The 13,335-nt window shown below is 30.5% G+C and overlaps 4 protein-coding genes across 5 annotated transcripts; 2 read left to right on the forward strand and 2 right to left on the reverse strand.

The window, feature by feature from the left end:
- Nucleotides 1-1,214: 1,214 nt before the first annotated feature.
- On the reverse strand, nucleotides 1,215-2,693 carry LOC149907121 (general odorant-binding protein 28a-like). Its single transcript, XM_090104181.1, has 5 exons — nucleotides 2,621-2,693; nucleotides 2,377-2,544; nucleotides 1,703-1,820; nucleotides 1,428-1,513; nucleotides 1,215-1,315 (listed from the first exon to the last, which is right to left on the reverse strand). Exons 1-5 carry the CDS (start codon nucleotides 2,669-2,671, stop codon nucleotides 1,295-1,297), a joined length of 444 nt encoding a protein of 147 aa, XP_089960307.1. The 5' UTR covers nucleotides 2,672-2,693; the 3' UTR covers nucleotides 1,215-1,294.
- A 2,091-nt stretch (nucleotides 2,694-4,784) lies between these two features.
- LOC149907122 (general odorant-binding protein 72-like) lies at nucleotides 4,785-6,707 on the reverse strand. Its single transcript, XM_090103740.1, has 5 exons — nucleotides 6,651-6,707; nucleotides 6,144-6,219; nucleotides 5,716-5,804; nucleotides 5,421-5,532; nucleotides 4,785-4,873 (listed from the first exon to the last, which is right to left on the reverse strand). The coding sequence occupies exons 1-5, from the start codon at nucleotides 6,705-6,707 to the stop codon at nucleotides 4,785-4,787; spliced, it is 423 nt and encodes a 140-aa protein (XP_089959866.1).
- Nucleotides 6,313-10,812, forward strand: LOC149907123 (general odorant-binding protein 72-like). Of its 2 annotated transcripts, none has more exons than XM_090103742.1 (5): nucleotides 6,313-6,330; nucleotides 8,740-8,815; nucleotides 9,754-9,842; nucleotides 10,136-10,247; nucleotides 10,724-10,812. In XM_090103742.1, the coding sequence occupies exons 2-5, from the start codon at nucleotides 8,740-8,742 to the stop codon at nucleotides 10,810-10,812; spliced, it is 366 nt and encodes a 121-aa protein (XP_089959868.1). In that variant the 5' UTR covers nucleotides 6,313-6,330. The 2 variants fall into 2 exon arrangements, with proteins under 2 accessions (XP_089959868.1, XP_089959867.1); XM_090103741.1 differs by lacking the exon at nucleotides 6,313-6,330 and adding an exon at nucleotides 7,989-8,009.
- Nucleotides 10,813-11,290: 478 nt separating this feature from the next.
- LOC149907124 (general odorant-binding protein 72-like) lies at nucleotides 11,291-13,213 on the forward strand. Its single transcript, XM_090104184.1, has 5 exons — nucleotides 11,291-11,356; nucleotides 11,480-11,555; nucleotides 11,632-11,720; nucleotides 12,491-12,602; nucleotides 12,938-13,213. Exons 1-5 carry the CDS (start codon nucleotides 11,297-11,299, stop codon nucleotides 13,024-13,026), a joined length of 426 nt encoding a protein of 141 aa, XP_089960310.1. The 5' UTR covers nucleotides 11,291-11,296; the 3' UTR covers nucleotides 13,027-13,213.
- The last annotated feature ends 122 nt before the right edge of the window (nucleotides 13,214-13,335 follow it).

Below are 13,335 nucleotides of genomic sequence, written 5' to 3' on the forward strand. Positions count from 1 at the left end.
AATCTGTAGATACGTAAAATAAATATATTTTATTAAATACATATTTAACTGATACCCCAGATAATATAAATTTACGTAAGGCCTTAATGTGATCTAGTTCTATATATGGTTTGTAATAATCATTGTGAATCACATTCCTTCAAATATAAATTGCAATTTTTTTACAAATAAAAATTATAGTACGTAAAATATAATGTTACAGTTAGGACTAATTAATGGTAACACTGTTAAATGACTTTTATGTCTCATAAGCAATTTTATTTTAATTGGTTTAAAATTACACAAAAAATTCTAAGTATATGCATAAATACACTTGCCATTTGATTTGATTATATCGAAGTATTTGTGCCAATTGAAAAGATGTATATTTTTTGGAAAACTAATATAATTTCGTTAAATAATAGCTATATCTATGCATAATAAAACTAAATAATTAGTAAGTAAAAGAGGAGATGTTTTACACCTTGAACTTAAATTTTTTTGGAAAATACGTCAGTTTGTATTGTTATTTATCTCGGATCAAGATTGTTCGGTAAAATTAGGTTTTGCGCTTAAAGAGCTGCTATATATTTGTTTTATTTATACGTGTTGCCAATTATGAAAAAATCACGGCACTAATAAAACTTAAAAACACAAAATAACATCTGTAACGAACTGCACACATTTTACCTTTTTTATACTGTCTGCATAAATTTTTGAAACATCTCCTTTGGAAAAGTTATGTTTTACTATTAGTCTACTATTTATACGTATATAACCTACTTATAAATGTACCGTTTTTACACATATCCATTTTTTATTGTGCGTGTTTCTATTACAAAAAAATCAAGGGTGATTACATTACCAGTTGTGCAATAAGATTGATATTTTTGTTTTATTCTTGCACAAACTAGTGTGAAAATGTTTTATTGAATCTCTCCTTGAAAATAAACTGTATTGAACGAATTTTAGTTTTATTTACATTTCATGTACTCAGGTTCAGGTTTTAGTCGTGGCTAAAAACTTCATAATGTATTATAACCTGTGATTATAACATAAGTTAACAGGACGGAAGAGATATTAAAAATCAATTTTATTTCGTATTGTATTCTGTATTTCAAATTCAAATATTCTGTAGGTACAAGAAGTACAAAATAAATTTTCAATGTTATTTTCCTCCGGTTTGGTCAGGTGTGGTGGTTTTGATTTGATTTTATTTAATAAAATTAAAGGCAAACTTTTAATGTGAGGCATTCATTTGTAAATGTAAAAAATAAAAGAACATTTTCCAAATAACTTGTGTACGTCTCGGAAATTATTGCAACAAGAATCCATTCTGTAATTTAAAAATGAAAGTGTTAATATCAATACGATTTTCATATACCTAACTATACATGTTAAAGACAAGCTTTTAATGTTAATTTTAAATGAGATAATATTATAATTACCTGTGCTGCGTTATTTATTAAACACGTGGCCAGAAGAGAGGCCCTCTCGCAACCCTTTTCTGCATCACTGACTGTTTCATCATTTACTGAAATAAACAAATATTATTTAGTACCATTTTATTATCTTTAGTAGGTATAATAAAATTATCGAGTTCTGAAATTACTGTTTACTTTTCCATAGTCATTTTGGGTTTTATTCTGTAATTTTGCCAGAAATGTTAATGTTGCATGTTCATTGTCATTTAGCGAAGCTCAAATTACGTAGTGTTATTTACCTTTTTTACACAAGTCGTATAATTTCCTTGCATTTTTGATTTTGTCCTTATCATCAGAGAACTCTTTAAGAGATAGCTGGTAAGCGCTCTCATCGTCAAACATACCTTTGTCATCAATCTGAAAATAATTGTGTTGTTTTATGATATCTTTTTTTTATAAATTACTTTTACAGTTTGATATTGTAGAACATTTTATTTGATAAGTAGGTAAGTAAATATAAGATATTGGGAATTATATTTTTCATAACTAATTACAGATTACTGCAACTGTAATGAGAGCTCCATAGAGCGTCTTGTAGTACCTACAGCGAGCGGTGGAGGGTACTACAGCCCGCGGACGGTCATCTATGCGATGGCTCGATCAGTTTAAAACTGCAGTTGGCGAGGCGCTGCACGATTGTAGCAGAATGACGGAATACAGGGAACGATGGCGGAAGATCTTGAAGCGTATTATATATGCCCCTGGTACCAAATAATGACCACGAACGCTCTGACAAAAGCGACACGAAAAAGAAGAAGCTAGTAGGTAACCGAAATCGGAAATTCATAATTATAAACATTCGATTCAACGTAGCATCTGCCGTTTGATAGGATAAGGTTCTATGCATTAGGTACACAATAAGACCCACTAAGGTGCGTGATACTTGATAAGTTTCATTTGAAAGAATGCTTACCCATCCAACTTTCTTAAAAACGCACGCCAGAAGACACTTCGCGTTGTCGCTGCTGGGAATTTTATGATCTTTCATCATGTTAACCTCATGACTTGTGACTGAGTGCTCTCCGCTACACTCCATAGCTTTCTCCAAGAACCACGCCTTTATATCGGCTTCGGATTTCGCCTAAATAAATATATTATGTGGCTTATCATAGACAGTTATGGGCTTATTTTAATAACGGTCAATTTGAGGTACTTACATAACATGCACCGATAAAACAAAAACAGAATAAAATTTGTAAATATGCCATTTTCGCAACTTCGTAACAAACACTGGTGGTTGATTTGGTGAAATATCAATTTATACCTGATGCTTTTATTATGTAATCATTATCCGTATAGCACTAATGTTTTTTAAATTCGTAAATAAATTGTGTATAATCATGATTGTAAAATAGTTTTGACCTGTTTTTTACTTGGGGTTGCTTCTTGATTGTTTTAAGATTTGACGACCTTCACTGCTGCTGTTTGCTTTTCACAAACAGTTTTTCAACCGTTTGTTTATTATTATAATAAGACTTATTAAATATTTTTGCTGTTAGTACATAGTAGTGTCTAGTAGTGTAGTAGTTATTTTTATCGATATGAAAATAATTCACATACGGAACGAAAGACTAAAATCTCTTGTAATTATAGCCACTTGAAAATTATTGTGTGAGGTATATATTTTTTTATTCTCGTAGTATATTCTAAATTAATGGAGGTACCTATACATACCTGGACTAGTTTTAAATAGTAGATTCCTACAAATTATAAGACTCCGAGATAAGGAAATAGGCGCGTTATTAGCAAACATATATGTATAATATACTTACCTAGTTACTAGTTACGTTGTTATAAATATTCAGGTGTAAGTATTTATTTTATAAGTACTTATATACCTATATTTAACAATAGTACCTAAACATTTTTACTCTTACTAGCTCTATCAATTTGAAGGTCACGTGGAGAGTCCGTTCCACACCAGCGGCTTTACATGAAACATCCGTTTTCCAATGATGTATCTACTGTCGACATACCTATAATTAATTTAGATTTGATTGATATCAATTTCATTCAAACATTACATTAATTCATCAAAAATACAATAGCAATGATGGAAAGCATGTCGATATATGCATTTGTAATTTAATGCATACTTACACAGATATATAATAATATACTATGTAGTAATATAATTATCGTACTGACATGGGGGTAGGTTTATATATAAATTATTAGGTACCTATACTAGTGATTTCAGCTTTGGCAGTTGTAAGTACGTAGGTATAGAGCCTAAAGAAGTAAGGGTCACGCACCTATCCAACGATGAAAGAATTTTTGAAATTGTTCCAGTAGTTCTTGAAATTAGCACGTCCAAACAAACATACAAATAAACTCTTCAGTTTTATATTATTAGTATCTATAGATAATATGTATAAATACTACCTAAAGCTGCCCATTTACTAATTAGGAAGTCATTTAAAATGATGCTGGAGATATGTAGGTATTTTAATAGTAGCACAGATTAAAATACATATCTAGTATTTTAGTATAGTATAGTTATATGATATACATATCATATAACTATACTATACTAAGTATATAATAATATAAAGCGTGTAATTACATATAGGTATAGTAGCTACCACAGGTAGCTACCTACCCTTGAGATGTTGTTAAAAATATGATGTATTTTTTCAACAATAAAATTGCATATAATTGTTTGATATGAGAACGACAGCCATAAATTAAAGGCAAATTAGTTTCATGGCGGCGGAAAAATGTCAACTAATAGCACCTTTTTGAATAAAGTAGTTTTTCTTAGAGCGGAAATAATTATTTGGCTGAATGCCTTCCATGATCCAACATAGTTGTATCATTCATGATATTATGTACCTAAGTTATATAAGTATATTGTATTCCATGGTACATAGTAAGCAAATAATTATGTAAGGTACACGAATTGTAAACTGGATCCAATAAAATGAAACAATGAAAGTTCTGGCGGGAAAGATAAGTTATATTGAAATTAATTTTCATAGCCTTACCGTGCAGTTACATCAAACGAGCGAATGCTCGTTCTAACCCCATCACTCCCCCCCCCCCCCCTTCATGTCAAATTCTTTTAGTATAAACAGGCGTAGAGCATTCTTTCGTTGCGTTCAAAAATATTCTATGCAATGTTCTAATGACTAATACTGAACAACACTGAATTCGAGTTTTCGTTTACACTAAAAGATCACGAAAGAATGCTCTTGCTCAAGCTCTAGCTCTATGTTCGTTTGATGTAAACGCACCGTAATATTGCATTGATAAGCCTTTATTAAATCTAAATGATGAAAAACACCTCATAAAGCAGTAATAATTTTATTTGTAAATACATTACGGGAAAAAAAATACACTCGGATTATGGTTATAAATACATTTCGTAGCGTGAAATGATGCTTCGCACAGATCTTTATACGAGTCAGCTGAAACAAAGGAAATTAGTTTTTATTAATATTTAGTAGTTATTGATAGAGATTTAGAATTGCATAATAAAGAGCTTCTTCGAATCAGAATACTTAGTCATGTTACTATTGAATCTATACTAATATGATAAAGCTGAAGAGTTTGTTTGTTTGTTTGAACGCGCTAATCTCAAGCACTACTGGTCCGATTTGAAAATTCTTTCGGTGTTTGATAGCCCATTTATCGAGGAAGGCTATATGTATATTATCATCACGCTAACACCAACAGAAGCGGAGCCAAGCGGGTGAAATCGCGGAGCACAGCTAGTTATGGATACAAATATGGAAAAAGTTATGGTCGAAAATTTCAAAACATTTTCTTACAAACAAACTAATCGTAAAAAAAACTTGGTTGTAATACGGTGCTGTCCTACAAAAAATCATTTAAATTTCATGTAATGCTCGAATAATAGAGACCTACCTACGTACGCGTACCTACTAACCAAATTAATGTCGATTATGACTCGTAATTTATAACAATATTTAAAAATCAATGAACTCTACTTACCAACTTTTCTACAAGCAGTGATGGCTGCTTTGGTGGGCTCTTTTATTTCGTCAGGTAAAAGCAAATCAGCTTGTTTCATTGCCGCTTCATAGTTTAGTTTACCATTTTTAATCTGTGGATGAATTAGAATATTATGAACCTACTTAGGTAATTATTTAGTGATTTTTTCACAGCTTCAAGGGATTGTGGACTTGAGTATTCAATATAAATTTCAGCTTGATACCTCAACGCTTTTGGATCATTCGTTCGTGTGTAGTTTTATCCCAATTATTTTAATGTAAATGTAAGTACGTACCGCGTTAGCCATCTTCATAATACAAGCGATGTAGCACATAACTTCTTTTTCTTCGATGAACTGACCAGTCGCGATACCATCTATTTTTTCTAAAATATAAAAAAAAATTAAACCAAAGTAATTTATAATCTTCTAACTCATGCGAATTATTATAATATATAATTAGTTTTTGTTCTTCCGCTTAGAATTTAGATCAACTTTTTAATGCTTAGGTACCCTTAACCCTAAATGTTACCTAAATCGTCGTATGAATTGAGCAAAACAGATTTTAGATTTCTCCAGTATAGTAGGTACACAAGTAATGATCAAGGTATCCTTACTAATATTTTAAAATATTTGAGTGTTTGTTTGTTTTCCTTTCAGATCGAGGTCGAGGATCGATTTTATGGTATTATTTATTTGTATTTAGGTTTGAAGCGCTTTCTTACCGTCCTCAACATTGTTTTTGGGCTGACAGGATTTTCTCATCATTTTCCCAGTTGATTTAATTTGTTTCATAGTCATCTGAAATTGAATGAAATCTGAAATTATTTTTTTACAGATTCTTGCGCTTTTATTTATTAATAAAATAAATAGTAGTGTAGAGACATTAACTCTACATGAATCAATACAAAAGTTAAAGACCCTAGACCCTAGAATATTTGTGGGTTTTATCTCATTAATACTCTATATGAATAAGAAGAGCAAGGCGTTAGTCAAAATATTAATATGGTGATTAATGATATTTTAATGTAGTGTTTGAAGCATTTATACATATTTATAAGATATACAAACCTATTAAGCCAGGCGACAAAATATACAACAAACCAAAAATCGTTCAGCCGTAATTGAGTTATAATGGTGTAATTTAAGTATCCATTCCTAGAGCCAAATAAACAATATTGTAGAATAGATTTTGCTATTTTAGTAAGAAAAAGTATATAAGAGATACTTACTGCATCACAAATAATGATGGTAATTAAAAATTTAAGGATAACCAGCAAAACGGACATGGCCTTTAGTCATGAAATATTTTCATGTTGTGAAACTTATATGCGAGAGATAATTGATTAATAGCTGTCGTATTTCACACCCATTTAAACTAAGTGTGCCCACAAGTTAGTTCATATTGGAACGAATATTGTTTCTTTTTTTGATTGCGGTTGATTTGGTATTTTCATCTTTTTAATGTAACGTACACCGTATGAACTTACCAAATAATATACGTCCGTTCTTTCTTGTGGAAAGTCAAATGTGCAAACATTCATTATACTTTTAGGACATTTTATATGGTAGTTGCAAACCTTAAAGGTATTCGTGGACCATCTCCTTTCTCTCCTACCTGTGACGTAACAGATCCTAATCAATCGATTGTTTTTTTCTTCTGATTATGAACTTTTGACAATATCCCTTTTAAGTAGTAAATATGGTCATATTATTTTTTCAGATCAACGTTTAATATAATTAAAGGTTCTTGTTATTAATTGCTATTTAAGTCACACCTTCCATAATTGTTTATATTTCCTGTCAATCAATTCCTCATTCGTCTTTCTTTCGTAAGAAATTTTGTAACAATTATTCTTCTATAGCTTTTTACATAATTACAAAAGAGAAATTGCTCATGATTATATTAAATTGTGGGGAGTTCACATTTATATCAAGACTAAAAAAAGGATTTACAGAACTCAACAAAACTAAACTAAAATAAAACAATACTTAGCTCAATGAAATGCCTTATTAAGTTATTACGTTTATGAGACAGTAATAACTTACTTTTATCCGTAAACTAGCGGTCCGCCCCGGCTTCGCCCGTGGTACATATGAAAAATAGATGTTGGCCGATTCTCAGACTTACCCGATATGCACAGAAAATTTCATGAGAATCGGTCCACCCGTTTCGGAGGAGTATGCAGACTAACATTGTGACACGAGAATTTTATATATAAGATGTATCATTTACAATGCATAAGTGGCTAATAATTCTCTATAAAACAATGAAAGGCATACAATTCAGGTTAGATTTTTATTAAAGCAGCACGTTTTTCTTCTAACATGAGTTTAGATAGGCGGTTATTTACTTTGGTGTTTTTGTTGTATGTTATATGTTTGGCGTTTGGGGTAAGTGTTGCTCGATGTTTGTGAAATCCTATTAATCGAAGTTTAATGTTGTGTAAAATTTCATGATGCAAGAGCATAACTATTATTTCGATAAGTTTTTGGGTAAAAATAAATGAGTAATGTATCATCATAAGTTTTATTTTTAATCGATATTTTTATTTCTTCACTTTCTATCAAATTATTTCTTATTTTAGTCTGTCTATGGAATAAAATAGAATGAAGTAGACAGTTACATGAGTAACAATTAAGTGGAATTTGGTAGAAGCCTTGTAGGTATTGGACGCGCCGATTAAAGATATATGTTTAATTAATGTATTTAAACATCAAATTGCTCGAAAATAATCGTATTTTTTCACATTTAAACCAACGAATTATTAAAATTGTAATAAATGGTTGGTTTGAATTTCAAAGTTATAATCATGGACGTATAAAAAAAGACGGACGGTATATCGCCTAAACATTGAGTGAAGCCTAGTAATGGCGGCGAAACATCCATGTGTGTGTGCCATGTTGCCATGGCAACAGCTGTGTTGATGACAATGGCGGCTGTATTTTTTTCTATAAATTTTGCCGTAATAATTTTGTCATTAAAACATAAAAGAAATAACTTGCTTCCATGTGGAATGTAATCCCTTGTGATTTGTTATTTACAATTGTACTGTTGCGACACCATTTAACCACGCAAGACGGCATTTTAAATATTTTTTGTGAAACAGTGACGCAGTTAATCAGTCGGTAGTTCACGACGTAATGGCGGCTGACTAGCTTACTATGGTGAGAGTGTGTGCGTGTTTATTGTCTTTACACGATCGCTAGCTTACTATGGTGGCTTCACGTTGTTTGTTCGTAATACGGCGTCCGTCTTTTTTTATACGTCCATGGTTATAATTATTTTCTTAAAATTCTACGTTCCCTTAATTTCTGTAGATGACGCGACAGCAATTGAAGAATTCTGGAAAGCTTATGAAGAAGTCGTGTATGCCTAAAAATTATGTGACAGAAGGTACTGTAGTAAACTTAATTTAAGTATGGTAAATAAATTAATTTAAATTCTATGCTTATCACTAGACATCGGATTATATGCACTAACAAAATGCCAAAATATGCATGCAAATATGCACTAAAAACGACTGATATGCCTAAAATATGCACAATAAATAATCAAAAAACCTTTATTATTTTTATATATTTAATCAAAGATTGTACAAAACATTGAAATTTTCTTGAAATTAAGTATAGTTTTTGTGCCAATATACAATTAAGCATTTTTACCAAATTTTCGAGCGCAAATTTGTGACGTTTGTCACCCGCGAGCCCAGTGTTGCCACCTTAGACCTTTCCGGGCTAAATCTAGCCCTTTTTTGGAATTCAACCCGTGTTTTAAGTTTTTAGCCCCAAAAGGGTAATCTAGCCCTATTTTGAATGGCTCAAAATTTACTTAAAATGGAGCCCATTTTGTAATTTTTTGCCATTTTACCATGCCAAAATAGGGTTTGTTTACTCGCTGAGCGTTCTGATTGGCTACTAAAGGTTAGTCGACCAATCAAAACTCTCGCTACTTAACGAAATATGCACGATTGGGGAAAAAGGCTAAAATATGCACTAACGCCGTAATTAGAGAGTTTTATGCATTTGCATATGCAAATATGCAAATGCATATAATCCGATGTCTACTTATCACCAACTTAACTACATACTAGTTAATTGAACGTGAAATGTTAAAAATAAAATGAAAAGAATTTAATATAATAGTATTATTTTTATTTTACCTGTGGTGGTACCTACTGCATAGTGCATATTATATATATATAAGCTCTTTGTTGAATCTTCCTTCTTTCCAGAAGGAAAGTGTGATATGTTACATGAACTTCTGTTATTTAGGTAAAAAAGGACTTTCTTTCTTCTAAGGTGTTATCAATGTTTTACGTTGTGTTGTTATAGATCAAGTTGGTCAAATCGAACAAGGGAAGTTTATTGAAGAACGAAATGTTATGTGCTACATAGCTTGCGTTTACACTATGACACAAGTCGTAAGTAAATTAAAATATTAAAACGATAATAATATTTATCCAAATTATAGGTAATGAATAAATAAATCAATGAGATTTTAGCACACATTGTGCGATTTACTTGTCGAATCGACAGTCGATTGAATCGTCTTTTCAACTTGTAAATAGTAAATAGTTAGATCATTTTGCCTTATTATTTGCGAGTAGGTTTGGCAATTCTGACTCTACAATATAATTGATAAGCAACATTAGATACATAAAGGAAGAATAACGAAAATAAAGCCTTATAAAAATGAATTATCTCAAATTGACAGATAAAGAACAATAAACTGAGTTACGACGCGGTGATTAAACAAGTGGACACCATGTTTCCAGCTGAGATGAGAGATGCTGTAAAGGCTGCAGCTGCCAATTGCAAAGACATTAGTAAGTATTCTGTATGTTTGTATAAAAAATTGCTAATGGACTAATTACAAAGGTAAAACAGAGATTTTGGAAACATAGAGCTCATTGGTAAAAATTGGAAGAATCGTTTTAAAAAAATTATCGAGGCATAATAGTTATTTAATAACTAAACAAAATAATTCTAGTATATTAAGTTTTACCATGAATTACTATTATAATACTCTACGAGTGACCAAGGGCCTTAGACAAAGTAACAATTAAAAAACGATAACGAAGTTAGAAAAGGCAAAAATGTATGGGATTGACATACGCCGCGTTAGATCACGTGGTCTATCTAATGTCAATCCCATACATTTTTCCTTTTCTAACTTCGTTGTCGTTTTTTAATTGTTACTTTGTCTACGGGCCCAACTACTATAAATCATTAAAATAGGATATAGCCATGATATAGCATATTGAATAAAAAATATTCTCACATTTTAATTAATCTGTTGCAGGTAAAAAGTATAAAGATATATGCGAAGCTTCTTACTGGACCGCAAAATGTATGTACGATTATGATCCAAAAAATTTCGTATTTCCTTAAAAAAGTTATTGTCTTCAAAAGAATCTTTCAAAAATATTAAATCATTGCGAATATTGTTTCCATGTTTTATTTAGTAAAAACACATTTATTTCTTTCTATAATCTCGGTAAATAATATACCTACGTCTACATCTACAATTTATTCTACTAGTCTCGTCTACGTCTACAATATATTATATTATTTAAAAAAAAGTTATCTAACAGCTATTCAAAATTTTCTACCCAAAAGCATTGAGTTACTATGTAATGCCCAAAAGTAGTAAACTGATAGAGCAATATTGTATCTATCATTAAAAATGAACTAATTGCAAATCATTCTCATTTAATATGAACTGGAGGTTATTCACGAAACAGATACTATGTTATTTTAACCGTTTAGCAAATTACAGGATCAAGAACATATAATTTTGGTGAATTTGACAATTCGTTTAAATTCTTGTTAACATAACTTCACTTGTAATATTAATTTTGATGTTTGCACTACAATGGGGCGGACTACTACCTTGATAGTGATTTTGTTATGTTTTTTATCCTACACGTATGGGGTGAGTATAATTTGGTAATAATTATTGATACGAATAATACTATCTAACGTGATTAAGTTTTTTGTTATTTTTTTACAAATCGACCAATAATTGATTTTTTTAATAATATCGTGTAATTTAAAGATGACAAGAGTACAGTTGAAAAAGACGATGACCGTAATGAAAAATCAGTGTATGCCGAAACACAAAGTTACGAATGGTAATTATATTTAATTACAAGTAAATTATATCCTAAGAGAGTTAAATAAATTAATAAGGATGTTGTTTTTTCATAGACAAAGTTGGGCAAATCGAGCAAGGAGTGTTTATTGAAGACCACGATGTTATGTGCTATATCGCTTGTGTTTATAAAGCTGCTTTAGTGGTAAGTTTTTAAACAGATAATTACTTAAAGCCTGACTAACGACTACTACCTTAATAAATCAAGGGATTTTCAATGTAAATTTAATCTATTATGTAAATTGTAAGTACCAGCAAAATATCTACGAGCCGAAACAGCAAAAAGAAGTTATTTCTTTTGGTATCGTTATAGTTATGGAGCTATCTATACTAATATTATAAAGAGGAAAGGTTTGTATGTATGTATGTATGTATGGTTTTCACGCATAAACTACTGGACCGATTTTGATGAAATTTGGCACATATAATCTTTAGACCCTGAGAAATAACATAGGCTACCTTTTATTGCGAAATATGTACCACGGGCGAAGCCGGGGCGGACTGCTTGTAAAGTATAAATGCGAATATAGCGATGCCGGAATTTAACGTGTTTTTATTGTAGCTTGCACGCATGATACAGAAATAATGACTAAAGTCAACTTCTATAAAAGAGACGAAATTACAAGCAAAAATAATACCTACTTCTAAAAGAGTTGAAAAAATAATAAGAGATTGAAAAAATAATACGCTAGCATTTCACTGCTAGCATTTCACATTATAATATTTTTCGTAATTGTTGATTGCAATGATCATTAGGATTTGTGATTAGTATTATAAAAAAACTTTACATTCATTTAATCATAATTTTAAGTTTCGTTCTTAGCACATGTTATGCATGCGATTACGAATATATATACTAGTAACTAGATTCGTCTGGTAAACTTCATCCACTCATATAATTAATGTTTTTAACAGGTAAAAAACGAAAGACTTGATAAAGATCTTATATCAAAACAAATAGATATTCTTTATCCAAAGGAACTAAGAGCAACAGTTAAAAGTGGTGTTCAAAGTTGTTGTGATGTTCGTAAGTAATATTCTACGCTGTAATAAAAATATAATATAATAATTATAAATTAAATGTAATTATATTTTATATTATACCTATTATTTTATATAACGGAACTGCATAACATTATTGTAATATTTTTAGTCCACGTTTTAGCACACGAGTTTCTAAATAACATCTTAAAAATGTCTGGACAAATTTGATTATAAATGATGTGAAGAAAAATGTAAAAGTATAAATTTTGTTTTAAATGACTGACTTGTTTAACATTGTTTAGATCATCTTCTAATAATTGTGTCTTCTAAAAACACATTTGGAAGCTTGTTTTAAAACCTTATAATCGTTTGTTACAGAGAATAAGTACGACGATGGTTGTGAAGGAATTTTCCACGCCACTAAATGCTTATATGAATATGATCCAACAAGCTTTGTTTTTCCATAAGTATCTATGAATAAATAAAATCCTTTTCTGGCTGTTTTAGTTTATATTTATTTTTATTTAACTTTGCTCGCAATAAGTAAATAAAAAATCTCACCTGAATGATTGAAGAGTTGTGCTATTTTAAGAAATATACTATGAGTACTCACTCAGTCTTTTATATAGAGTTTTTGCCTCTTCATTTAATTAATTGTTTGAGATAGACTCGAAAAAGGCGGTCAAATGAAAATGTTTGTACACCAATTACATTAAATACTCAATTTTACATGCATAATTTAATATCATAAAGCCTCGATATAATCCAATTTAATT

Source organism: Colias eurytheme, chromosome 7 (assembly GCF_061535395.1).
Source record: "Colias eurytheme isolate Ceu_HAF_F1 chromosome 7, ilColEury1 Martin Lab GWU primary, whole genome shotgun sequence".
In the NCBI taxonomy this organism is placed as follows: domain Eukaryota; kingdom Metazoa; phylum Arthropoda; class Insecta; order Lepidoptera; family Pieridae; genus Colias; species Colias eurytheme.